The 27,263-nt window shown below is 51.3% G+C and overlaps 2 protein-coding genes across 5 annotated transcripts in view; both read left to right on the forward strand.

Moving 5' to 3' along the window:
- MAPRE3 (microtubule associated protein RP/EB family member 3) overlaps positions 1-12,869 on the forward strand; it is a 49,991-nt gene extending 37,122 nt beyond the window's left edge. The window contains exons 2-7 of one of the 2 annotated variants that reach the window (XM_036262811.1): positions 8,267-8,394; positions 9,054-9,199; positions 9,809-10,010; positions 11,237-11,391; positions 11,512-11,664; positions 11,928-12,869. In XM_036262811.1, the coding sequence (XP_036118704.1) occupies positions 8,274-8,394; positions 9,054-9,199; positions 9,809-10,010; positions 11,237-11,391; positions 11,512-11,664; positions 11,928-11,996 (846 nt within the window). In that variant the 5' untranslated portion in view covers positions 8,267-8,273 and the 3' untranslated portion in view covers positions 11,997-12,869. The remainder of the gene's footprint in view (positions 1-8,266; positions 8,395-9,053; positions 9,200-9,808; positions 10,011-11,236; positions 11,392-11,511; positions 11,665-11,927) is intronic. The other variant, XM_036262812.1, reaches the window with a different exon arrangement.
- A 3,771-nt stretch (positions 12,870-16,640) lies between these two features.
- Positions 16,641-26,986, forward strand: TMEM214 (transmembrane protein 214). 3 transcript variants are annotated; one of them, XM_036262991.1, is made up of 17 exons: positions 16,641-16,785; positions 17,678-17,877; positions 18,400-18,550; positions 18,849-18,983; positions 19,227-19,309; positions 19,755-19,860; positions 19,971-20,052; positions 20,333-20,434; positions 20,801-20,942; positions 21,379-21,470; positions 21,753-21,801; positions 21,995-22,108; positions 22,336-22,453; positions 23,038-23,134; positions 23,308-23,476; positions 23,622-23,767; positions 23,983-26,986. In XM_036262991.1, exons 1-17 carry the CDS (start codon positions 16,641-16,643, stop codon positions 24,107-24,109), a joined length of 2,058 nt encoding a protein of 685 aa, XP_036118884.1. In that variant the 3' UTR covers positions 24,110-26,986. The 3 variants fall into 3 exon arrangements, with proteins under 3 accessions (XP_036118884.1, XP_036118885.1, XP_036118886.1); XM_036262992.1 differs by lacking the exons at positions 19,227-19,309; positions 19,755-19,860; XM_036262993.1 differs by lacking the exons at positions 19,755-19,860; positions 19,971-20,052; positions 20,801-20,942.
- The last annotated feature ends 277 nt before the right edge of the window (positions 26,987-27,263 follow it).

Here is a 27,263-nt window from a genome sequence, read left to right on the forward strand (position 1 = left end):
AGTTTTTTTTAATAAAGAATAAGATATTTTTAAAAATAAGACAAAATAAAAGTAATAATAAACCTGTTTCCCATGTTCCAAAGTTTCCATTTTCTTTTCACTGCTTCCTGACATCCTGTTATCTCTAAAGGCCCAAATTAGTGCCACTTCCCCAGAAACCATCTAACTACTGAGCCCCCAGTCATCCATATACTCTTCTGGAGCACGTAGAAGCCATACATGCTTTCACTATTTAGTACCTCATATATTCTGGTTTGTGAGGTCCCTTGTTTTATGAATTACTCTTCTTTCTTCAACCAAACAAAGGCTCCTTGAGAACAAGACCCATGCTTTAAAATATTCCCGTGCCTCATGGAGTGGTTAGCACACTGTGTCCGTGGTCAGGAAGCACTTGCTGATTGAGATGAAAGCAATGTTGCAGTCGTTTGCAAAGAGAAATATAAAGAAGAAAACCTTTGAAGTTGTCTTTCCCTTCTAATGCTCCAGGGCCTACAGCAGAGCGAGCCGTCACGCCCTAGAGCTGTGCCAACTCCCCTGGCTCTCCTGCCACCGTGCGGGGGCTGGCGGGCACAGGGCCTGGGTGCAGAGGCCTGGCATGCTCTGGCCCGCCAGTGGTTCATCTTGAGCTTGACCCAGAGCCTTCAGTTCCCTGTATTCAAAACTGAGAATTTTTCAAAGAAGGCTTTTTGGAGACAAATGTTATAATCCACAAGAGTACCATTTGCAGCGGGAATTTCGGGTAGATCAGGAGAGAAGCTGTTTGAAGTTAGGCAGGCCTTCTCGCACCCTTCCCACCATGTCCCCACTGAAGGGCCGACTGTCTCCTGCAGGGCAGGCAGGTAGGGTAGAGTCTTGGAGGATATTAAGGATGACACACATTCTGTGTGAGAAAGAGGACAGAGAATCTAATTCCGAGCATGGTCACATTTGTTTTGGACATCATCAGAGTAGGCTTTCTGGTGGAAAGGTTAAAAGATTATATGAGCAGTCTGTCAAAAAGGCAAGGAAATAAAACTGGAGACGTCTGAGCGGGATTGGCTGTGGGGTGGGAGGAGTTATGAGAGCAGAGACAGCTGAGCCGACTCCGGTCAAGGGAAGGTAGGCTGAACTATGATGAATCCAGGTATCTCAGAGGAGGGAGTGAACATACCACTTTGTGCGATGACAACTGTAAGCCACACAGACTGAAGGAACATCATTTTAAAGGAAAATAAAGTGACATGGCTTATAGTGTCCCCAGAGATGCAAGCGTGCTGTGGAAGCATGAAGGGTCATTAAAGGAAGAGCAGGCCCTCTAGGGCTGTAGAAAGGAATGTTCTCTTCCCAGCATGTCACAGCCCTGTTCCTTCTCTGTCCTCAAGCTAGCTGCAGATGGACCAGCGACCCACCCTCCAGAACCGGGCCGGGGGCGGGGGGCTTCCTGACCCTGTGGGGGTGCGCAGAGCTGGACTGAGAGGTGTCCTGACCTGGAGTCCTCCCAGCAGGTTACAAGTTCTGTTCTCAGAACCATCCTAAATCCCTGCTCTGAGGAATCTGGCAGCACCCTGCACAGCTTCTTTTACTTGCATCAGAGGAAGAGGTTTTTTAAGTGTCTTGATGAGCATCCAGAGGCTTCGCGCTGCATCTGGTTGCGTGGCCAGAGAGTTCCACTCTCCTCCTTTCTCCTTGGGGCAACAAACAAGAAATGAGGCCAGAAGACCATCCTTTCTGAGCCCACCTATCACCTGAAACCCCACACTGTGGTTTAACCTCTCCCATTCATTTATTCAACAAATATTTACTGAATATTTGGGCCCTGAACCAGTGCTAATTAAAGAAAGAAGTGGGCAACATAACTCCAAAAGCTCAGCTCTCTTTCTGCCTGAGGGCCACAACCGAAAGCCAAGCCTGTCTCTTACTGTCCCCCTGCTTACCACCCTGAGCAGAGGTCTGTAGGGAATCCGTTCAGGGTGCCGGAAAGAATGAGTCAAATATGTCAGTCATTCTCTGTCTGCTATTAAGGTTGCTCAACCTCCAAAGTCTGGGTAATGTTGAACTCTGGTTCCCATAGACAGGGTCCCTCGTTAACCTCACAACAGTCCTGTGCTCAATAGTATCATCACTCTGATCCTCAGACCTGAAAACTGAGGCTTGGATACCTCAAATTACTTGCTCAAAGTCTCTCAGGCAGTAAGTGGCAGAGTCTGCAGCCAGCCAGGCCACATCTTCTGCCATTAAAGCTCGCTTCACTACATGGTAGCTTCCAGGAGTCTGCCGCTGGTCACCTTGGTTTGATGGATGGCTCCCGTCCTGGAAGTCTGTTGACTTATGTAGATGTTTGAGGAACTTAAAGATATCCAGTGGAGAACCTTTAGAGAGAAAGGTTTACCATTCTATCTGCCCATCTAGATGGACCCTACTGAAATGAATTAATTTTAACAAGTGATGTATTCTGTTTACTCCCCTCCTGGGTTTCCGTTAACCCTTTGGGTTATGGTCAGATAGAACAGTCTGGCCAGAACTCCCCAAAGGATGCCTTCCCCTGGACAGCACTACAAGGGGTATGGCAGCAACATCCAAACCAGCCTGGGGGGAGCCTCATTAAGAGTTCAGATCATGCCCTGGCCAGTTTGGCTCAGCAGTTAGAGTGTCAGCCTGCGGTCCAGAGAGACCCGGGTTCGGTTCCCGCTAAGGGCATGTACCTCGGTTGCAGTTTGTCCCCGGCCCTGGTTTGGTCGTGTGGGTGGCAGCCACTCGATGTGTCCCTTTCACGTCGATGTTTCTCTCTCTTTCTCCCCTTCCCACTCTATCTGAACAAAAAAAAAGGAAAAATGTCCTCGGGTGAGGATTAAAAAAAAAAAAGTTCAGATCATCATTCAGCAGGTCACATCCAGGACTCCAGTGGCTGGAACCTCAGTGGAGTTCAGGATCTTAGGAAGAGCTACATGACCTAAAAGTGTTTGTGAACAGAATCCTGGAGAAGCTCCGGTCCCTACCTGAACCTACACCATCCAGCTCCCTGTCCTGATCTACCGGGTGGGATGTGCTGGCCCCACCAGCCCTGGAACTACTCCACCTGCCCCATCTCTACCTTTGACTGATTCAACTCTGAGAGGCCGAGCCTCCCTATGAGTCCAGGTCTTTGCTCAGCCGTGTGAAGAAGGTGATTGGCTGGGTCTACCAGGGCTTTGTGACCCGCCAGCCAGGCTCCTCCAGTCCCTCAGCACCCTTCATCCCTGCCTGCACATATTGCCTCCATGCAACCGCAGAATAACCTGGATGTGTGATCCAAGGGGGCAAGGGAGAGCAATTTTGCAAATTTTCCAAACAGGTGACTTTAGCCCCCCTGGGTCTGGACAGGAAGGGGTAGCCCAGTGACAATGGGCATAGCCCCATGTCAGGAGCAGGAAACATTTTGGCAGGCTCCGCAGAGTTCTCTCTCCTCTGATCCCACAGCATCTGTTCCAGTTTTCCTGGCCGGTAGGATGGCGTCTACAAAGCAGAATCTATGGGAAGTCGAGGTGGGAGGTTTCTGGTCACAGGCCTATCTTTGGGAAGCCCAGATGGCTCGTTCCAGGCAGAAGGGGCAGAGAAAAGCACAGTGTGTACTGCCTCCTGGACTGGCGTCTTGGACACCTGAAGCTGGGTGTGTATTGGGCACCTGCTTCTCAAACAAATGCCCTTGAATTCTCCCTGTTTGCCCCAGTAATGCTGGTAACACTTGCCAGATACTTACTGTGTGCCAGGCTCTGCTCAGCACTTTGTATCCATGGCTCACTTAAACCTCATAACAGCTCTATGAGGTAGGGGCTTTTCCCATTTTATAGATGAGGAAACTGAGGCCCCATGTCAAACAGCTAGAACTTGGTAGACCCAGAATTGAAACCCAAGTGGTCTGACTGGAGATCCAGTATTCTTTAAGCAGCACCTTTTGGAGCCTGCTAGCAGTATGCCCAACACTCACTGCAGGAGTGAGAGACCTGGTGCAACTTTCATAACCATGCTGGGCAGGGGGTAGAGGCCTGCAAACTGCAGAGGGATCGTCTAGGGACCAGAGAACTAAAGACTGTGGGGCCCTGAGTTATCTTCAAGACATATTTGTGGAAGACAGATTTCCACTGAAGACTTAAAAACAAAAAGCTGAAATTAGATTTAGTCCGGTGATAAGATTCTTAAATATTAAATGAGTTTTCAGAGTTATGCAGACTTAGTTATGATTTAGGAATTATAAAAACCTAGATCTAAGTGCAGTCCTATGTATCTGGGAAGGAACAGGACAGTCTCTCAAAACTCTTCTAGCCATGGGATGTGGAGATTTGGTTGTGGTGGTGACCGTTTTCAAGACCTCGGGCCGGAGAATGACCACCAGCCCACCTCTCCTGATGAGAGCTGTAACAGCCTTTCTGTTGTCGGTGCTTGCACCATGACCCTATGATCCTAGCTTGGGAAGTGATTTAGCAAAATCACTGGATTAAACCTTCTCAACCTTTCTTTCCCATGACTCCACACCTGGTAACAGGAGTCAAGACTCTGCAGAGCAGGTTTTGCCCATGGTCATGTCCTCAGTCTAACCCTGAATGGGGTTCTCAAGTGCTCTAGAGGATGACCTGTCACAACCAAATCAGGGGCTGTTTTTCCTGACAGTCATCATGTCTCAAAGATGATGATAGAAACATGGGGACTGGGTTGGATGACCCCACTATTGCAACCCTTGGAACAGAGCCTGCCCCCTCTGGGTGGTTGCCTACCATTATCTACCATTCAGGGAAAGTGAAGCAGCCCTTGGTAATGGGTATGTTAACTTTAAGAGTTTTCACAGACTATGTCTCCACTCTAATTGGAGGCAACTGGTCCACTTAGGGCCAGATGCTTGGACAAATGCTTTCTATACCTCTGCCCCCAGAAGTGGTCTGGTGTGAGTCTAGGCTAAATCAACCACCAGTAAAAAAAGTCATCAGAGGTTGGACGTGTTGATGAGTTTAACATGTGGCTTTGGGGAGTCGGGGAGTTGGTTTAGTGTAGCCCAGAATCTTAGAGCAGACCCCGTCCTCTCAGCCACTCCAGCTGGCCATGAAAGCACCCCACTCAGCCCCTTGCCCTGACACCGCCAGCCTCCGACCCAACCAGGCTTCCTCTCTGGGGGACCGGATCCAACGTAGGGGCTCTCCTTTCTAACGGAGCTAGGGAGAAGGGGGTGGGGGGTGGGGAAACATTTAAAGGCGTCTTTGCTCAGGACCTGGGTGCCACCTGCTGGCCATAATGTAGTTGTATTTACAGGGCCAAATCTAGGAGAGGAAAACTAAAAAGGTATCCTGCCCTCGCTGTCATGATGTAAGGGAACTAGGAAGCTGCTTTCTTAGAGACCTTTGAACAAGTGTGACAGAGAATTCTTGCAGGGACCCCTGGATGCTTTGGGTGAGTTCTCCTGAACCAAAAAGGACCCCAACCAGGACAGAGATAGCATCACCTGAAGAACCTGAGCCAGTCCTGAGTGGAGACAAGGGCTCTGTTCCTAGTATCAGATGAGGACTGTGGTTCTAATACCAGGCCTGACTGTGCACCAGAATCATCTGCAGTGTTTTTTTAATTACATATATATAATATGTGTGTATGTATGTATATGTATAAATATATGATATACTGCATATATTCTGCATAGTATAGTGTATTATATAGTTATATACATAACTATCTATTACATATGACAAGATAGAGTAATAAATATAATACAGTTACATATAATAAATATAGTTATTCACATATACACATACATGCATGACTTGGGCTTCACTCCAGTCTGTTGGGAAGTCTCTGCAAGAGAATCTCAGGTACTCTCCTACTCAAAATCCTCTGGAGTGCATGGGGCAGGCTGTGTGTCATCCACTTTTGGCTCCAGACCAGACTTGATAAAGACACAGTATAGGTAGGGACAAGGAAGTGGGCTGGGCTCATTCTTTCTTCAGAGGCACTTTGCGGATTAAACCTAGAGAAATAGTCTTTTTTTTTTTTTTTTTAATCCTCACCTGAGAATATTTTCTCCATTGATTTTTAGAGAGAGTGGAAGGAAGGGAGGGAGGGGTAGAGAAAGAGAGAGAGAAAAACATCTATGTAAGAGAGACACATCGATTGGTTGCCTCCTGCACACACCCCAACCAGGGGTGGGAATCGAACCTGCAACCCTTTGGTCCACAGGCCAACACTCTAACCACTGAGCACACCGGCCAGGGCTAGAGAAGTATTCTTCACTCCAGAACTACACTGTTACAATTCTGAGTACATAGTCCTTTCAGCCTATCTTCTGTTTCTTAATTTCTGATAAAATATAGTTACAAGAAGTATTTCCCTCTTCCCTTAACAGTGCAAGTCAGAGATAAACACCACAGACACTTGGCCGTTGCTGGGAGTTGGGGGAGAGGCTCCCACCTGTTGGCCAGAGTGGGCGCTTCTGCTCAGCAGCAACATAGATTGCTGTGCGGGGAGCATAGGCCCAGGATTGCCAAAAGAAGCCAGAAATCCCAAATTGTTTGCATCCCAAATTAAAACTTCTTAACTTTAAAATATTGGGCACTAATTAAAAAATGCTTCCAACACTGTCTGGCTGGTGTGGCTCAGTGGTTGAGCATTGATTGACCCATGCACCAAGAGGTCACTGGTTCGATTCCCGGTCAGACACATGCCCAGGTTGTGGGCCAAATCCCCAGTGTGGGGCATGCAGGAGGCAGCCAGTCGATATTCTCTCTCATCGATGTTTCTATTTCTCTCTCCCTCTCACTTTCTCTCTCTCTCACTTTCTCTCTCTCTCAAATGAATAAAGAAAAAAAAAGTTTTCAACAGTAAGTACTAAAGAATTTAAGTCTGCAAGGCAAATTTGGCCAATGGGTGTCTCATTTATGTCTGCTGATTGCGAGGGCTTTAAGCTGGGGAGTGACCTGGCCAGGGCTGCTTTTAGGTAGGTCTGACAGCTGGAGAGAATGTCTGCATAAACTCCAAGGTAGCAGGAGAGGTGGCAAAGAGCAGGGCATATTGGGAAGGCAGAGTTGCAGGACTTGGTTAGATGAGGAAGATGGTGACATCACTGGGGTAATGAATACAGAGCACAAGCATGTATTAAGGGAAGGTCCTGGACAAGCAGAATTTAGGTGCCCCGGGTCAGCCAGCAGACCACACACCACAGGCCCCACAGGAATATGGTATTTGAAGTCAGGCAAAGATTAGTTGGCCTCACCCAAGGATATTTTTCCATTTATCTTCAGATAGAGTGTGAGGGAGAGAGAGAGAAACACCGATATGAGAGACACACATCAACTGGTTGCCTCCTGCACGACCCCGACTAGCACCAGGGACAAACCGCAACTGAGGTGCATGCCCTTGGCCAGAACTGAACCCACGACTCTGGTCTGCGGGCAGCCAGGGTGGGTAGCTGACTTTCTAGAACACAAATCTGGTCAGGATTCTGTCTGCTTAAACACTTGTAATGGCTTCCTGCTGTCTGAACAAAAAGTCCAAACTCCCCCTCAGGGCAAACAAAGCCCTTCGTGATCTGTCCCTGCCAGCGCACTGTGCCACCCCCAGCACAAAACCTGCTGCCCCGCCCCGCCCAGCCCAGCCCTGCCCAGCAGCTCGGGGCCCTGGACTAAACCATGACTTTGTTCTTGCCAGTCCTTGGGCCTGAAGTGCCCTTCCACATCCCGTTGTATGTTTGGAAAATTCCTACTCCTTTCCCGCTCCAACATCTTCGGTTGGAAGCCTTTTTTGATGCTGCCAAGCAGAAGCGATCCCTCCCTTCTTTGTGCCATCCCTGAACTATGCACGTGCCCTACTGTGTATGGGGGTTTGCCTGTCTGTAAACTCCTTGAAGGTGGAGACCACATCTTACTTAACTTTGTTGCACCAGTTAAGCACACCTCTGGCATCTAGGAGGCACTCATTAGATGTTTAAAGAATGAAGAGGTACCCCTCTCCAGGAGGGAAACTGCAGGGCTTTCTGGAGGAAGATGCCTCTCATCTCCCCAGGGATCATCCAGTTCCTGCTCCAGCTGAAGAGCAGCACGAGCCTGGCCTGTGTGGTTGTGGGTTGGGCATCGTTGTCCCAAGGACTAAGAGGTCCCAGGTTGCAGGCTCAATTCCCCCAGTAGGGGGCGTGCAGGAAGCAGCCAGTCAATGTCTCTTTCTCACATCGATGTTTCTCTCTCTCCTTTCCTCTCTCTAAAAAATCAGTAAAAACTAAAGAAGGAAAGAACAGTACGAGTTGCCTGGTGCTGACCTTGCCTCTCCTCTTTCCTTGCAGCTGGGGTATGGCCGTCAATGTGTACTCCACATCCGTGACCAGTGAGAATCTGAGTCGTCATGACATGCTTGCATGGGTCAACGACTCCCTGCACCTCAACTATACCAAGATAGAACAGCTCTGTTCAGGTAAGAGGCTGGGAACAGGGACGTGGGCCCTGTTGGAGGGGAAGAGAGGGAAGGAGGGACGCAAAGCGGCCACAGCAGAGAATGTAACTTGTAATTAGGGTTAAGGAGGTGCAGAGTCCCTAAACTAGTCAGTGTTTGGAGTTGAAGGAAAGAAATCAGGGTCTCTATGGACCAGGGAGAGCAGGAGAGGCACAGAAAGGGCTGCAGGAGGGGCGGGCAGTGGGAATAGGCAGTAAAGCCAGAGGTTAGCAGCACAAGGTCCAGTCTAGCCACTCTGGGTCCACATCTCAGCTCTTCCTGTTGTGCAACCCTGGGCAAGTCACTACACTGCTCTAGGCCTCGATTTTCCCATCTGTAAAATGGAGATAACATCACCCATCTCACTAGGATTGCTGTTAGGTTAAATTACGTATACCTAGTGTTTGCTATGGTGCCGGCACATAATTGCATCAATAAATAGTCATAGTTCTTATTCTTGGAATGCTGGGGGGATTGTGGCTGAGTCTATCCTGCCGGTAGGATTGGCCATGCCCCAGAACGAAGAGAAAAGAGGAGATGGGTCGTTTGGAGGAGGCCAGCAGAGGGCCTGGCTGGAGGGAGAGCAAGCAGCCTAGGCGGGAGAGCGGCCTGGACCCTCAGTCAGCCATGCTTCCCCACAGGGGCAGCCTACTGCCAGTTCATGGACATGCTCTTCCCTGGCTGTGTGCACTTGAGGAAGGTGAAGTTCCAGGCCAAGCTAGAGCACGAATACATCCAAAACTTCAAGGTGCTGCAAGCGGCTTTTAAGAAGATGGGTGTTGACAAAGTAGGTGCCTGTGCTCCCAGGGGCCCTGAGGAGCCATGTGACCCTGGGGAAGAAGATGGCCCACCAACAGGGCAACAGGGGCTGCTGGGGTCATTCCAGCTTTTGTGCCTCTCTCCACCCCCCAACTCTCCAGAGGGGATGTTCCCCCAGCTCAAGGCACAGTGGAAACCCCCACACTTCACATCCCATCCTGACGATGTTCCCGTCCCTTCCTCCTCCCTGGACCCTATCCATCCCAGCAACTGAGGCTTGATAAACTGCTCCTATTGAGTTCCTTCTCTAGGGCCCAAGCAAAGTCTCTTGCTCACTCTACTGCCTCATTGGCCCCAGGCCCCTGGTTCCAGCAGCCCCCACCCCACATGGAGACAGCAGCACGAAGGGACTCCTCCCCACACAGTCTCCCCTGTGCCTGGGGGAAGGCTGTGTCTGGATCCCGGCGGGGCCTGCAGCCTACCCATGTGTCCTGGTGCCATGGGAGGGGGCCCGGTGAGGAGCTGGCGGCCACTGCAGCCCAGGGGCTGGCCTTCCTGAGAGCAGTGGCCCTCTCACAGGAAGGCAGCCCTCCAGCCGCAAGTGGTTAAAGTTCTCCGCTTATGTGGTCTATTTCAGATAATTCCTGTAGAGAAATTAGTGAAAGGAAAATTCCAAGATAATTTTGAGTTTATTCAGTGGTTTAAGAAATTCTTTGACGCAAACTATGATGGAAAGGAATACAACCCTCTGCTGGCGCGGCAGGGCCAGGACGTAGCGCCACCTCCTAACCCAGGTGATCAGATCTTCAACAAATCCAAGAAACTCATTGGCACAGCAGGTAACGTGCCCGAGCTGGGGGAGGGAGCGTGGGGGGCGGGCCGGCAGGCTCTACAACCAGGAGGCCTCCTGGGCTGCCGGCCCGGCCCTGCCGCCTAGAGGAGACTGTTATCACGGAGTTCAGATGACGCCGCCTGCTGCCCGCTTAGACCAGGGGGAGTCGCAGTAGGGAGGAGAGGCTCCAAAGATTGCTACCAAGGAGAGCCACTGGCACCAGCCGAGGGCCCTTCCTTCTGTAGCATGAGCTAACAGGTTTGCCTCAGGATGACGGGGCAGCACATGGCATAGTCCTCTGTCCAGGTCCATCCAGGCCAAGGGCCGGTGCCAGCACTACACATCCTGTTTGCCCCCTGCCCACTGGATGCCCAGGGACAGGAGTTTGCCGAGCTTGGTCATATCTTCCCCCATTCAAAGGCCCACAGCCCTAAGTCCTCAAGAGATGAGTCTCTGGAAACAAGACTTTGTCTGGGTTCTAGAGGAGAAGGGAAAGAAGCACTAGGGCCTTGGGGGGTCGGGAGGGCTGGGAGAAAAGGAGAGGAGCAGCCCCAGCCCATCTGAACCCGTCATAGCAGAGCCCTCCTGTTTGCGCTGCCGCCCGCCTGGACCTGCCCCACTCACCTGCTTGCTTTGCACTAGAAGCAGCTGGCTCTGTCTGGAGCTGCCCTAGCTAGCGAGCAAGGAGCCACAGCATGCCTGTTCCCTGAGTCAGGCCCGGAGAGGGCACAGAGCCCATCTGAGGCAGGCAGCCGGGAGGGGCAGGGGCAGGTTTCTTTAGTGTCCCCCAGTCCCGAGACTCTGAGGTCACCCATATGGAGGGTGGCTTTGGGCTGGGGCTTGTCAGGAAAGACCCAGCAAGAGCTAGATTCGAGACCCTGCCCCAGCTGCTTTCCCTCAGGCTTCACTGTCAATGCAAGAGGGCCCCAACTCTCCCAGCCCCACTCCCCGAAGTGCCCATCCTGGGTCCCCCATCGCTCCCTCAGGCCAGCCCCCCCACACACACCTTTAGTTCCCTGTCGTCCCTGCTCCCAGGCTTGCCAGTGGGCTGCCAGCTGCTGTGGTGTCCCGTGTGGCCGTGGCTTGAGGCCCAGGTGCAGATGCTCCCAAACGGGAGAGGAGGGAGGGCGCGAGTGCCTGCCTTTCCGGGGCCTCCCCCACACTCACACCAGCCTGGCTCCTGCCGCGGAGCTGGGGCTCACACGGCCCCATCCAACCTTTCCCTCTGGGCAGTTCCACAGAGGACGTCCCCCACAGGCCCCAAAAACATGCAGACCTCCGGTCGACTGAGCAACGTGGCCCCACCCTGCATCCTCCGGAAGAATCCCCCGTCGGCCCGAAATGGTGGCCATGAGACTGATGCCCAAATTCTTGAACTCAACCAGCAGGTGAGTGGGGGCAAGGGTAGCTGAGACAACCCTACCGCAGCAGCCAGGCCCTGGGGTGTCACGGCAGGCAGGGGGCCGAGGCAGGGATCTCTGGCTTGAACTCCACCTTTGCCCCAGCAGCTGTTGGATTTGAAGCTGACAGTGGATGGGCTGGAGAAGGAGCGTGACTTCTACTTCAGCAAACTTCGAGACATCGAGCTCATCTGCCAGGAACACGAAAGTGAGAACAGCCCTGTTATCTCGGGCATCATTGGCATTCTCTATGCCACGGAGGTGAGCTCTGCCTTCACCTGCTAACGTCCCAGGCCCTGCCCCATTCCGCCTGGCCCTAAGACCAGAGAGACAGGGACCAGAGGAGCCTTGGAGAACATGGACCGCTGAGGAGAGAGAGCTGAAGTCACAGTCCCCAGGTCACAGAGAGCATTGGCAGGGAAAAGGACTAGAACTCGGACCCCTGCTCCCAAGCTGCCTATATAATTCCACCCTCAGCCTGGCCTGCCTGGCTCACCATTTCCCTCTCCCTTCCCACCCTCCAGGAAGGATTTGCACCTCCCGAGGATGATGAGATTGAGGAACACCAACAAGAAGACCAGGACGAGTACTGAGGGCGGCCCCAGCCCTGGCTGACTGCACGCCCCCCACTCCTCTCCCACCCCCACATTATAACCCTTTCCTCACAGCCGGTCGGCTGGGTGCTTTGTGTCAGTGCCGCAGCATTGGGGAGTCAGGCAAGGGGGCTTGAGGGGATGGGGTAGGTGGGCAGGCAGAGGCCCTGATCTCCTGTGGCACTGGCCCAGTGGGTCGGACCCCTGCCCACTCCCCACCCCTATTTATTTCCGTTGTCTCTATGCTGTTTCGGCCAACACTTCCCAGGGTGCTGCGCCACCCGCCCCAGCCAGCCGCCTGCTCCCCTGACAGCCAGCAGCTGTATATTTGACAAAGTCATTGGTATATTTTTACTTACTGGATTTTCCTTGCACTTTACCTGTTCTTTTCCCAGGGCTCACAGCATGGGCTCCGGGGCAGTGTGCCTGGCTTGGCCTCCCTTCCCCATTGCCAGGCCATGGCAGGACTCACTAATTCTTATTTATTTTGTCTTTTGACTCCCAGTAGTTGAGGGGAAGGCTGATGTCAGGAGAGGGATGGGGGACTGAGGAGGGGGTGCCTTAGGCCTTGGTGGTCAGGGAGAGAGAGGGGAGCATGCGAGGGATGCAAATGACCTCCTGGCACCAGACTCAACCATCCTGGGCCCTCTTCCCCCAGCCTCAAAGCCCAGCACTGCCCCGAGGCCCCCAGCCACTCCCTCTGCAGCTCGGTTCATACCACACAGACTCTGCCCAGACCCTCCTGTACGTCTGCCTCCCATCCACCTGCCTCCCCCAGCCCTGGCTCCTCAGGCCACTCAGCCTGTGTATGTGTTCACTTTTATTTAAATAAACTTGTGTGGTAAAAGTCCATGCCATGTCTCCCTCAACTGAGCTACAGCCTGGGTCTCAGTGCTTTGCTCCTCCTGAGCACTCCCTCTCCAGAGCGATTGCCACTGCCCATCTCTGACCTAGTCCCCACCTCCCAACACGCACGCCAGGGTTCTCAGAGAAGGCATGGATGCCCACCCCCAAGCCCTGAGGAGGAACAGGGTTTAGGGCCATGGCTGTGATGGTAGGTAGCCCAGTAAAGTGGCTGGGGGTGGGGGGGACAGGTGGCCTGGCCAAGGGGTGCTTTGTTTCAGTCTCCCTTGGACCAGTTAGACTGCATGTTGTCCCCCACCCCTTGTCAAAGCTCACATACCTCACCACAGTGATCCAGCCGGGGACAAGGGCTCATCTGACAGAGAGAGCTGAATGAGTTGCAAAGAGTAAGCAACTCTGAGCACTGAAGCCCAGAAGGACAGCAGTGCCCATGTGGTTCCTTCTGTAGAACAAGGTCTCATGGGAACCAGGATCAGAAAGCTTTCACATCGTCCACACAGCCCTGCATTCTTGGTGCGTGACCCGGCAAAGGGCCTCAATCACCAGTGTCCTGCAAGCCTGACCAAGAGCTCCCAAGCCCATTCAAACAAAGCCTTGGCAGTCATGTAGACTAGCGCCCTTGTTTACTGATGAAGGGACCGAGGCCCACAAGTGACATGACTTACTCCAGGTGGTAAAAACCTGGACTAGAATTCACATCTCCTGGCTCGTGGTTGAGTACTCATCCCCAAAGACCACAAAGGTATTGCCTCCAGAATGTTCCTCTAGGTTCAGGCTAGTCCTGGTAGCTGTTTCTTCACCATCATGCATATGACCGAGATACAGTTGGGGCTGTTTCTTCTGTGGCTCTGCTCCATGAACCTTCTTCCAGACCACCACCATTTCTCTAATGGCTCCAGACAGAAGCTTAAAATAAGCAATTCCTGCCTGCTCATTCCTCATTCACTTCTCCTCCTCCTTTTGACACCCACCCCACATACAAATACTTCTGGCTTTATTTTATCTCTTTTTCTCCTCCAACAAGTTTCTTGCCTGCTTTTATTGATCTTCATGATTTTTTAATCCCTTGCCTAATTTTAAAAGGTTTTTCCTCCATTATCCCAGGTAGATACTATCAAAGCATAAGGTAGTTGTTCTGTGTTGCCCAATGTTCATCTTCAGGCCAAGACCTCACCCTGTTGCTAAAGCAGGTGTGGTAGGCAGAATAATGCCTCCCTCCGAAGATGTCCACATCATAATTTCCAGGACGTATGAATATGTTGCGTTACATAGCAAAGAGGAATTAAAGTTGTAGAAGGAATTAAGTTGACCTTAAGCAGAGTAGCCTGGGTTATCCAGGTGGGCCCAATGTAATCACAAGAGTCCATAAAAATGGAAGAGAGTGCAGAAGAGGTCGGAGTGATAGAATGAGAGGACTTGACCCAATGCTGCTGGCTTTGAAGATGAAGGGGGCCATGAACCAAGGAATGTGGCAGCTTTCATGCTGGGAAAAGCAGGGAAACATCCTCCCCTGGAGACTCCAGAAAGAAACACAACCTGCAGATACCTGTTTTAGCCCAGTGAGACTTGTGTCAGACTTCCACCTTCCAGAACTGTAACATAATTTGTGTTGTTTTAAGCCGCTAGGTTTGTAGTTATTTGTTACACCAGCAAGAGAAATCTACAGATTTCTACTACCATGCTTCCATAGGCTTACCCTTCTTCTTGCCCCCACTAAACACCCACCTGTCCCCCTTGAACCAACACCTTTTGATTCTTCCCTCAAACCCCATGTAGGTACCTGCCCAAGTCCGCCTCCATGGCTAGTATCTAAGGCTGCTCTTCAAATACCCAGAGCTCAGGGACATAAAACTCCCTCACCTCTTCTCAGTACCTCATACTAAATGTGCCTTTTCATGGAACATTTAAGACGGTGAACTGTCATTTTCTGTTTACACATTTGTCTCCCACACAGTTTTCAAGTTCCTCACAAGCAAGTGAGGTGCATCCTCCAGCCCCACCTAGCATGGTGCTAGGTGCTTAGGTAGAGAAGGTGCTTTGGAAATGCTGCTGGATAAGTAAATGACTTCTGTCCCCTATATACCACATTACTACAGATGACCTGCCAAACTATTATTTTAAGGAAAGACAAGAAAGAAAGCCTCCCTCCCCCGCCCATCATTCTATATTTTTCCCCCTCCTTGGCCTCTATGGAAAGCCCATTCTGTTTCTCTTCCCAAAATAGTGTCTCTTCTGAGACCATGCATGTGACATAAGGGGTCAAGCAAAGAGGGGAAATTGTTGGACTCTGAGTAGAGCTAAACCAATGATCTGATTAATGAATTAATGATCAGCTCAAATATGGTCCTTGGCAAAAGTACTCCATCTCAGAGCTACCTGAGGCAAAGTCAGCCATGATCAGACCTGAAGAGGCTGGAGGCCAGGCAGAAAGAGGCAGCAAGGGCTGATTATCTCTCACCTCCTGCCTTTCTCCTACCCCCAATGCATCCTTCACTTCTCCTTATTCATCTTTCCAAAACAGTGGATGATGTTACTTTCCCATGGGCTTCCTAGGGTCTGGCGGATAAAGTCCAAATTAGGCAGGCAAGACCCATGGCATATGGGCTCAGACCCTTTTCAATCTCATTACCTCCAAATTCCATTAAGCACTGTCACACTAAACCACTTCGTTTCTCAGCCTTGCCCTACACTGTCCCACCTCTAGGCCTTTGCTTAAATCAGTGACTCCATACAATTGGCTTTTCTCCAGCTGTCCTGATCTCCAACCAATGAAAATTCTCCCATTCCTCAGGACCCATCTCAACTTCCATCTCCTTCAGGAAGCCTTCTCCAATCTCCTTCCTAAGGAATTTGTCACCCTCTAAGCTGTCTGGTCCAGTAGGAATTTGGACTCTATTAGTTCTTACTATAAGGGCTGGCCTGCCTTGCACCTCAGTATGGCAGGTATGAATCTCAACCTCAAATGTAGGAGTGTACACAAAATAGCACATTTCCTCAATTGTGATAAGTTACTTTCATTTCGCTTTCCCTCGTCCTCCCCTGCTGGGATCTTCAAGCTCTTCATGGTCCCACATGATACTACAAGCATGGTAGGAGGCCCTCCAGGAATAGTGGATGTCTGAGCAGTAACCTGTTTGAGTGGTTCCTCAGCTCTGCAGCTTTTGATCACTTTCAGGCCACATCTGGGACTTAGGACACTGCAGACAGAGCCAGAGCTGTCTCTTTCCCATTGCCTGGAAGGGGAAATCCAGCCAGCCCTGGCCGTCCCAGACCCCCGATTTTCCCTGCCTCATATAAGAACTGTCCGCTCTCCAAAAACTGTCTCTTCCCTCAGGCTCCATCCTCTTCCTTGTTCCTTCACAATATACGTTTACAGGCCATTAAACTCAACATTAATCACTAGCAACAGAACACAAGCACTTTCCTAGAAGGAAGGAAGCATTTAGTCTACAAACTCTTCCTGGAGGTGAAGAGTCTTCTTTTCATTCCATCCTTCTGACACTACTAGAAAGAAAAACTGCAACAGTTAAGTTTCCAAGTCGCCGGGTGCAGCGACCTTCACACAGTGGGTGCTCCTTGCAGTTTGCTGAAAGCAAGTGCCTCCGGTCTCACATCTTGGCCTGAATAGCGCGACAAAAACGAAGACTACAAGTCCCAGGCTGCCTTGCGGGTGTCGTCACGCGCCGCGAGGCTCTGCGAGGAGACGTGGCAGAGCGCGGCGCGCGCACACCGACCGGAAAGCCCAGGGAGGCCGCTGACAGTGGCGGGAGGGTCGGAGCCATGGCGGCCAGGACGGCGGGTGGGGGGCGCTGGGAGGTGGTGAAGAAGGGGCGGCGGCCTGGGGCCGGAGGCAGTGGGCGAGGCGGCGGAGTGGACCGCCGGGCGCTCGGGGAGGCGAACGGCGTGTGGAAATACGACCTGACCCGTGAGTACCCCCCCGGCCCGCCGCCGCCCGGACCCGGGCCTGCGCCCCCAGGGGGTTCCCCAGCAGCAGAACTCTCCGGGCTCCTCCAGGCGGAGCTCTGCTGCCGATCGGCGCCTCCCAGTTCAGCGAGCGCTACCCTTGCCTTGTCTCTTTTGAGCCTCATAAACGGCAGACAGCGCGAGGGAGGCTGCTGTCCTGGCTTCGCGGATGAGTAAACTGAGGCTCAATGAAGTTAGATGCCTGGCCCAGGATCACCTGTCAGGGTACTAGGAGTCCGGTCTCCCCACGCCCCGCTCACTGCACACACCCTACCAGCTGTTCCCGGGCCCTAGCCTGGCCTCTCTGGGCAGGTGGCCGAGCGCTGGGAAGAGGCATCCTTGTCCATTATATAAGGTGCCCCCTCCAGGAGGTGGGGTGAAGGGAGGACGGATAGGAGGCCCCACCACATACTTTAAACACCCACCAAGCCTTATTCTAAGTGGCGCCTCTTTCCTCCGAGTCTCCCAGAGGAGTGGAGAAAGCTTGCCACTTGTTGATTGTGGCGTTTTCACATCTGAAACAAGATGGAAAAATCCTGATCTCCCGGACTAGTAACCTCTCACCAAAGGAGCCAGCCCTCTGTCTCCAACCCCTCCACTAGTTCACAGATAGTCTGATTTACTAATAATGCCTCATCTCTGTGAAAGGGCCCATGAACTCAAGAGCTGTGATGACTGAAAGCAGCAGCCAGAAGGGCTCACGGGCCTGCTCCCTAAGCAGGACAGCAAGGAGGGTATTTGAGGCAGCTCCTCCCCGGAGGTGAATTAGGTGACAGGGTGGGAGAAGGGGCCAGTATTCCTGAGAGGTCCTCAAGATCCAAGGATGGTCCCTCTTTCTCTGCTTATTACATCAGCTCCCATCCAGACGACAAGCACCCTTTATGAGCGGGGCTTTGAGAAAATCATGAAGAAGCAGAATAAGGAGCAGGTTCCACCCCCAGCCGTGGAGCCTAAGAAACCTGGGAACAAAAAGCAGACTAAGAAGGTGGCAACCCTCACCAACCAAAACCAGAAGCAGGGCCGCTTCCGCAGCCTGGAGGAGGCACTGAAAGCTGTGAGTGTGCCTAGACTTTCGGTGGGGAAGGGGCCAGACAGCTGAGGAATTTAGGACACTATTGGTAGAGAGGAAGCATTCAGGGAAGGATGGAAGGATGGAAACCCCAAGGGACAGAATGTTTGCTTTAGGATAAAAAAGAAATGAGAAGTTTCTAGGGAAACACCGATTAGTGAGAAGAGAGCCTTGAAACCCAGAGATCCCAAGGAGAGGTTGGAGAAACTACTTGTGGTTCCTTACCCCATGGAAGCAGTGATCTTTTGCATCTTGTCCTTTGTTTTTCCCCTTGAACATGTGAAGGGCCTAAGAGTACTGGGCCTTGAGATCAGCAAGTCCAGCTGTCCTAAACGTTGAAAGATCTGTATCAGCAAAATTGTGGCATTCCACATACTTATGTTTAAAAGCAGAAACCCTTTGTTCTTCCTGTCACCACCTAGTTCAACCATTTTCCCACCTCTCCCCCATTTTTCTGCACTCACAACTCACCCACAACTGACCATGTGAGGCCTGTGTCCCTGGCAGCTGGATGTGGCAGCTCTACAGAAGGAACTGGACAAGAGCCAGAGCGTGTTCTCTGGGAACCCATCTGTGTGGTTGAAGGACCTGGCCAGCTATCTCAACTACAAGCTCCAAGCACCTCTAAGTGAACCCACACTAAGCCAGCATACTCACGGTTAGTTCTCTCAACTCCCTCAAGCTCAGACAATTTGAAGAAAATTCCGAAATGGCTATGTGTAAGCACACTACTTAGGAACAGACCCTAGTATCCTCCACTGCCCTGATTTATATGGTGGAGCTGTTCTCAAATCATCATGGCCGTGAATGTTTCTGGGCCTTATTGGGATAGGAAGGGTGCCAGCCTCAGTGCAGGGGCCTCTGCTCCACTCACCATTCTCAGGGAGCACGCCAGTGTGCTCAGAGCTGGTAGAAGATTCTGGTCCTTATACTCATATGGAGGTCTATTGCCCCAGATTATCCCTATAGCCTGGTGAGCCGCGAACTGCGTGGGATCATCCGAGGGCTACTGGCAAAAGCAGCGGGGTCTCTGGAGCTCTTTTTTGACCACTGTCTGTTCACCATGCTGCAAGAGCTGGATAAGACGCCAGGTGAGAGGGGCCCATGAGGGATAGCCTAGCCCCATCTTGGGGGCCTATTTCCTTTTTCTTGCTTCAAGAGCAGCTGGGTTGTTGTTTCCATTAGAGAAATGTGCTAATCCTGACACTTGGGGAAAGGGAGGAGAAAGTTAGGATTCACTGGCCTGGGTTCTGGGCTCATGGCTGTGAATAGGGAGATTTCAGGTTTTGGGTGCCTATTCCTATGTGTGAGTCTAAGAACATGTGTCTCTCCAGGGGAGTCACTACATGGTTACCGCATCTGTATCCAAGCCATTCTGCAAGACAAACCCAAGATTGCCACCATGAACCTGGGCAAGGTGAGCTCAGGATGGTGGTAGGGACACTACAAGGCTAGGACCGGGGAAGCTGGGCAGAATCTACACTGTTGGACCCAATCAAGGGCTAACAGAAGACCCTTAAGTCCAGTCATAACAGCTGATACTATTAGCACTTACTGTGTGTCTGCTTTGTATATATGAGGCAAGTACTGCTGTTATTCTAATTTTATAGATGAGAAGATTGAGCCACAGAGGGGTTCAGTAACTTTCCTAGAGTCAGTCAACTAGTAAGTGGCAAGTATGGGTGAAGGCCACAGTCTGGTGCCAGAGCCCATGCTCTAAATCACTGCACCACACTACCATAGTGTGCTCCACTGTCCCTCAGCCTGTCCCTCCCAGTTGACAGCTCTCCTCCTGCCTCGCTTTGGGGGTGCTTCTGATGCTTTGCCCTATCCCAGCCTGCCTTTCCTACTGGTCTCCTCAGTTCCTGGAACTGCTGAGGTCCCACCAGAATCGACCAGCAAAGTGTCTGACCATCATGTGGGCACTGGGTCAAGCAGGTTTTGCCAACCTCACCGAGGGACTGAAAGGTAACAAAGCAGTGGGAAAGAGAGGGGTGGTCTTGGAGCCAGGAAGCTCCTTTCTCATGTCCCCAGTGGGTCTGAGCTTGAAGCTTCCTCCCTAACCTTTGTCTCCACAGTGTGGCTGGGGATCATGCTGCCTGTGCTGGGCATCAAGTCCCTGTCCCCCTTCGCCATTGCATACCTGGATCGCCTGCTCCTGTGAGTAGTGGGGTGATGGCAAGGGGAAGGCCCAGGTGTCTCCAAGTGGCTGTTTCAGTAAAATGGGATGCTGGGATCCTGGTCTCTGTAGATGTGAGGAAAACCAGGACCAGCTAGCTCCTCCAGCTCTGAAAGTGGTGGTGAGGAAGGAAGGGGAGGGAACCATTAAAGGGTGAGGTATTGGGTAGAGTTAATGTCCTTATTCCTAGATATTGGTCTTAGCTGGGATCTTGGCCTGGGTGGTAGTCCCCAAAAAACCTGTTTCTTTCTTCCCCCACAGGATGCACCCCAACCTCACCAAGGGCTTTGGCATGATTGGCCCCAAGGACTTCTTCCCACTTCTGGATTTTGCCTATATGCCCAACAACTCTCTGACACCCAGGTAGGGCCACCCTGGGACACACCTGCTGTGAAGGATCCCAGCAGGGGCTTAGAAGCAGGCAGTATATTTCTTTAGCCACCCTAAATCTAAGATTCTCAAACTGCAAGTTCAAGGGATCAGTAAACCCCTTGAAATGATATGGACCCTTGAGTGTGATTAGCATGTAGGCATTTTCCTGGGGAGAGGATCTGTGACTTTCAACAGATTTTCCAAAGAGTCTCTTAGTCTAAAATGATTCAGAGCCATTACAAGGCCCTTAGACTCCCAGCCTTGGGCAGAGTGTGGACTCTGAGGCAAGCAAAAGGGACACAGTGCACAACTCTATTTAGAGCCTCTGCCTGGCTCTCCTCCCCACCCCCATTCCAGCCTGCAGGAGCAGCTGTGTCAGCTCTACCCCCGACTGAAGGTGCTGGCATTTGGGGCAAAGCCGGAATCCACCCTGCATACCTACTTCCCCTCCTTTCTGTCCAGAGCCACCCCCAACTGCCCTCCTGAGATGAAAAAAGAGGTGAGGAAATGGTGGGAGGCTCCTTTTTCCCTTTCAAGGGTCAGCTGTGGAGATCCCTACTGCCGACAAATGCCCTGCCTTCATGGACCTGTTTCCTGAACATCCCTTAGCTCATTCCTGACAGCTTCCTGCCCTACTCTGTCATGTTCTATCCTCAGAAAACAGAGCTGCAAAGACAGCACATTCAGGTCTGGCTGGTCTCTGATGTCTTCTTTCTTGCAGATGAGTGATCTTTGAGTTCAAGGTCTAGCTCAAGACCCCAGCCTCCCCCTTTTCAGTCTCTGAGATCTCTGGGGTCTGGGCACAATTTCTCCACCCTTTAGAGTGGATGAATTGCCTGCATGGTCTCACTTGGGAGAAGGGGATTACTTCTCAGCACTGTCTCCTCCACCAGCCCCATGCCCCACTGTCTCTCCCTCTCTCATCTCCTGTGCAGCTCCTGCGCAGCCTGACCGAATGCCTGACGGTGGACCCCCTCAGTGCCAACGTCTGGAGGCAGCTGTACCCCAAGCACCTATCACAATCCAGGCAGGTTGGGGCAGGGTGTCAACCACCTCTCACTCACACAGAGATTCCTTAGTTCAGGCCTCCCAGCCTCTCCCTGTCCGAGAAGCAGAAGGGAAACATTTGTTACTGTTCTTAGGGCTAGTGCATCTCAAGTTGAGTGGGAACATTGCTGGGTGGCCTTTAAGAAGCTGGTCATCTGCTAGTAGGGGGTGCAGTCTTTCATCCTGAAGCAGCCAGTGGCCTAATGGGGATGGGAAGGGCTGAGTGGGCTCCCTGATTGCCGGGGTTGTGCTTTCCCTACAGCCTGCTTCTGGAGCATTTGCTCAGGTCCTGGGAGCGGATTCCCAAGAAGGTGAGGAGCTGGAAGGACATGGCAGGCTGAGCCTCGTCTGGGTTCTGGGTTCGTACCCCCAGCCACTGTCCCCCCTTCCCTGAGAAGGCATTCTGTTAGTACATATGGCATGGAAAATGAAGCATGGTGGAGGCTCAGGGTTCCCTAACAGCCAAATCTTATACTCTCAACCCAGATGTTTCTTATCCTGTAGGCACAGAAGTCTTTGCAAGAAACCATTCAATCCTTCAAGCTTACCAACCAGGAGCTGCTAAGGAAAGGCAGTTGTAATAACCAGGATGTCGTCACCTGTGATGCAGCTTGCAAGGTGTCAGCACCCAGCCCTCCCCAACCCACACACTGTTCTGCATCTGTCTCGGCACACCCTGGGTTGGGCCTGTATCACATTCCTGCCCCACCTGTCCCTGGAGCCCCCACTACCTTGAGCATTGTGGGGTCTTGACCCTCCCCTTGGAAGGCCTAGCTTGAGGCCTGCCTTAGGAAGCAAGAAGCCCCGTCCCTTCTGACCACTGCTCCTACCGCCTTTCCTCCTAGGGTCTGTTGCAGCAGGCTCAGGGCTTCCGGCTGCCCTGGACACGGCTACTCCTGTTGGTGCTGATCTTTGCCATAGGTTTCCTGTGCCACGATTTCCGGTCACACAGCTCTTTCCAAGGTAAGCAGGGATTGGCATGGGGTGGATCACAGAGCTAGGTGAAACACCCTTGTCCCCAGCACACAACTCTGCCCTGATGCTGCAAAACAAGCTCTGTTCAGACAGATTTTTATGTCCATAGCTATGACATTACCACTTCAGATTGGACTAGTGCTTTGCAATGTAGAAATGCTTGTATGTTCATGGTCTCATTTAAGTAGGTGTTATCTCCTTTTTAACTCTTGAGGAAATTGAGGCTCAGGAAGATTTATCAGTTAGATTAAGATCACAGCTGGATAAACAAAACAAAAAAAAAGATCACAGCTGGTAAGTAAGACAGACGCCAAACCTGAGGCTTCCTGATACCTAAGTGATACCTAAGTCCAGGGCTCCACCTGCCTACGCTATTCCTGCTCACGTGACCTAGCAAGAGAAATGGGCTCAGCTCCCTGGGCCTGCATCCCCTCCCTCTAAGCGTGCTCTGCAGCCCTGTGAACACACTGAGGTCTGCCCCATCCTTCACTGGGCCTGCTCTAGATCCTGTAGTATCTGTCTGCCTAGTCTCTGCCCAACCTTTCAGCTCACCAGAGGCCCCCTTTACTTAGCTTCCCTTTCTGGCCGGTTGCTTCAGTCATCTGGTTTATTGCCTGCTGGCCAAAAAGCATGTGCCAAGATCTACTCCTACAGCCTGCAAGGCTACAGGTGAGCACCTCCCAGGGAGGTGGGGAGAGGGATTGGGTGTTTAGGGTGGTGATGGCATTGACAGTCAGTGGGAAGTGTGGTTTTCCCTTTCCAAGGCCTCCCTTCCCCTAACTATGTCTGGGGAGCCGAGCTGCCTGACGAAACTCAGCCCTCCGCTCTCCTAATTCCTACAGCTGGCTAGAGGAGACATTGCCAGCCTGGGGCTCTCACCTGCTGACTGTGGTGAGGCCCAGCTTGCAGTTCGCCTGGACTCACATCAATGCCACAGTCAGCTTCCTTTCTGCCCACTGTGCCTCCCACCTTGCCTGTTTCAGTGACAGCCTCACCAGCCTCTCCCAGCGGGTAAGCCACAGATGTTGAGGTCAGAGAAGGGCTGGTCTTCCCAGCAGCTGAGTTCTTGGGAAGGTGCAGCCCCTCGTGGACTGGTTCCTCAGGGACAGGATGCATTCAGCAGGCACCCTAACCCTATTTATTCTCCATGGTCCAGCTCCAGCTCCCTGATGCCCTGAACCAGCTGCTCCATTCTCTGAGGGAGCTGCTTCTGCTTCTTTACCACAACGTGCTGTTGCCAGTGTGGCTCATGCTGCTTGAGGCCCTGGCTGGGGCCCAGCAGTACTGCCACAAGGCGTGCAGGTGAGACTCTCATCCGGGGCTCCAGCAGGAGTCCAGTGGCCCCCATGCCCTTTTTCCAGGGACACATCTCCGTTCAGTCTCTCTGCCCTGCCCCTTGCTCATCCCTTGGCCATCCTGGTATGCATTTGTGGGTCTGAGAAGCAGCTCTGTGACTTGACACAGCTAGCTGCACATCACTACTTCCCAACCCCACAAATGTTCTGCTTTCCTCCCAGAGGCGAGGTGACCTGGGACTGCGTGAAGACACAGCTCAGTGAGGCTGCCCGCTGGACCTGGCTCTGCCTACAGGACATCACAGTGGCTTTCTTGGACTGGGCACTTGCCATGATATCCCAGCAGTAGGCCCTGCCTCCTTGGCCACTAGGTTCTGACTGGGATGGGTTATCTGAGACTGCTGGGGGACACATGGGGGCAGTTCTGCCTGGGGACTTTTTTATTGGTGCCTGAGTTCTGTCTTCTAGGCAAGTGTCCAGTCGTCTCTGCCCCAGTACTTTCGTCTTTGGTGGTGACTGAGCCCAGGGGTATCTCAGCCACCTATCCGCAGGTCCACTGAACACTTCTCTGGCCTTGTTGCACATAGCTCCCAGCCTCTGCCCTTGGGCTGGTAGCCTCTGTAGCCTCCTCTCTTGTCTCCTGCCTTCTATCTCATTCCTGAAGCCCCAAACAGCTCATCCCCAGAGGTGGGACTCCAGCGAGTGGCTTCTGCCTTCTTCCCATGAATGAGTTCTGCCCCCACACTTTAATCACAGCAAGAAAAGGAAAGGGACCCGGAAGGCTACAACACCACAGTAGGGAACAGCAGCTTCACCTCTACCCAAAGCCTGGACGTGGAGGGCTACTTGGAAAAACCTCTCACCTCAAAATGCCCAACTGAGGTCCTTCGAGACCCTTCACTGCCCCCTCCACCCTGATCCTTTTTACTCACCATTCCCCTTCAGTACTGGGGGGCCTCTGCCTCCAGGTTCAGCTTCTCTGCTGCCCACCCCTACCTGCCATCTGTCTGCAGAGCAGAGCCCAGTTAGTTGTATGCCTTGGGCCCAAGGAACCTTTCAGCAACTTGTTGAGACAGGATTCAGCATATAGCTCCTGGATATGCCTACTAGGTGGAATAAAGGCCACAGATTTGATTTCTAGCTTTCCTCTCTGCATCCTCACATAGGAATTCCCATACTTGTGAACAGGACAAAATATGGGCACCTGCATATTCCCCTTTGGCCCTTGCCCTCCTAGGGTTTGTAGCTGCTGGCAGTAATTGAGCTTTTGGCAAGGAAAGCCCACACCCCTCATCCTAAACTTGGCCTATTGAGGGTTCTAGACACACTCCTCTTGCTCCCCTAGTCATATAGTCTCACTTGTCACTGTGATTCATGTCCCAATTGTGATTTGCCGTGACAGTTTAACTATTTGATGCTTGGGAAAGCAGGAAGGAATCTCCTAGGGAAATTATTGGCCAGCAATCGGGATGTCTTCTTCCTTGCCAGGACTTTATTAATTGATTTGTTTTATAAGGAAGTAAGTGGAAGATTTAGAACAACAGAGACAGGATGAAGGGTTTATCACCAAAGTCCTTTTAATTTTGGACTTGAGACTATGTCATAACTGCACAGATTTTCAGTTCTCACCTCAAGTCTCTTGAATGTTTCCAAACAAGCGGTACTAGAGGTGCACTGCCCACTCACATTTTTGTTCCCTTTCCTTGTTAGGATGTTACAACTTGGAAATTAAATAGCCCACACTGGGCAGAACCCTGCTCTCCTAGTGGCAGTTAGCAATGACCATTTTTCACAGAAATTAGAAACCTTGCCTGGCAAAAAGCAGTGGTCTAGGACATCTCAGCAGGACTGTCCAAGGGTCCCAAGACATGTTCCATGTCCTCAGTTACTCTTCACCAATCAGAAACAAATGGGTTCAATTCTCAGGAATAGTGAAGCTTTGGAACTGGCCTATATTCAAGACAAGTAGAAGAAGTTGGCAACAGCAAAGGACAAACTCATGACACTCCTACAATGACATCGAGTCCAGTTCAGCTAAGGCTGCTGAGCTAAGTTCTTTCAATCCAGCAACTTGGAGAATGCCACAAGTGCTTCATTGGTTTCTAATGTGGGTACTGTACCTTGGGTTCATTCCATTTCTGGCATATAACCCTGGGGTGGTGTGACATTTCTCTTCAACTTAGATTAACTGAGGTCTCCACAGCCTCTCACAAGGAGACTGACTCCTGAATTGGCTTTAATAGATGCAGTTGGTTGACCCAGTGTTGGAATTGCCCAGAATTTTTCCTCTGGCAGAGGAGTGGTCCCAACATTGCACCTGCTGTTCATTAAAGCTACACCAGAGATCCAGATGTTTCATTTTTGCAGAACTATCAACAAACAGCCAGTGAGTTGAACCAGTATGGACTAGTGGAGCACACTCTGGTGCTGACAGGTTGGCAATGACTTGGTGTTAGAAGAACAGAAGTAAATTGACACTGGAGAGGGTTACAGCTGGACATTGTTACTTTACTTTTCACACACAGCTGGAGTTCTACAGATAACGCGCCACAAAACTGAAGGGCAGTTTAAATATGGTTACCTCTTAATTACAAATTATGTGGACCTGCAAATTATATTACATGACTCATTTGAAACACTTCTTTCCATTTTTCTAAGTCTTAAAGTATGTTTCCACACTCCTCTGGTTATTTGTACCCAGTCTACAGCTTTAGAGCAGGCCAACTTGATGGGCCGGCCTGATTTACTATGGATAGATTATCTTGCCAGGCAGATAACGTTGCTGGTCTCACACCTGCAGCATTGCTCGTCCGTTCTCAAATGCCACCACCCTTGAGGTGAAGTGTTTCCCAAAGAGAGGGACATGCCTTCCCTGCCGTGTTCCAGAATGACCCAGTTGTCAGTTACACAGAAATTTCAATGATTGGATGACCTCAGCAATTTAATATGTCTCATCTCTCCTGAAGGAGTTTGAATTTAAGCAAAACACTTAAAATGATCCATCCTTTTTCTACATACTCTTCATGGTCCCACTCCCAAAAGGGCTTGAGGGGACAAAGGACCTTGCTTTTCCCTATGTGGTATTCCATTTTTACTGGGTATTTTCATTACCCCGGACTTGAGGTATGAGGAAATTTGAAGGTGGTGGAGGGGAGCTTCCATTGTTCAAGGTATGAGTGAATATTTATTGAATATTGAATATTCTGCCTATGAATAAAATATTGAATTCAGACCATTTTTTTAATGTGCCTTGGTATAATTTTTTTTTTATTATCCTCACCTGAGGACAGTTTTCCATTTTTTTTGTTCAGATAGAGTGGAAGGGAGAGAGAGGAAAAGAGAGAGAGAGAAACATCGACATGAAAGGGACATAATGAGTGGCTGCCACCCCCACGACCAACCAGAGCCAGGGACAAACTGCAACTGAGGTACGTGCCCTTAGCAGGAACTGAACCTGGGTCTCTCTGGACTGCAGGTCGACGCTCTAACCACTGAGCCAAACC

This window comes from Molossus molossus, unplaced genomic scaffold, assembly GCF_014108415.1.
Source record: "Molossus molossus isolate mMolMol1 unplaced genomic scaffold, mMolMol1.p scaffold_m16_p_15, whole genome shotgun sequence".
Classification (NCBI taxonomy): domain Eukaryota; kingdom Metazoa; phylum Chordata; class Mammalia; order Chiroptera; family Molossidae; genus Molossus; species Molossus molossus.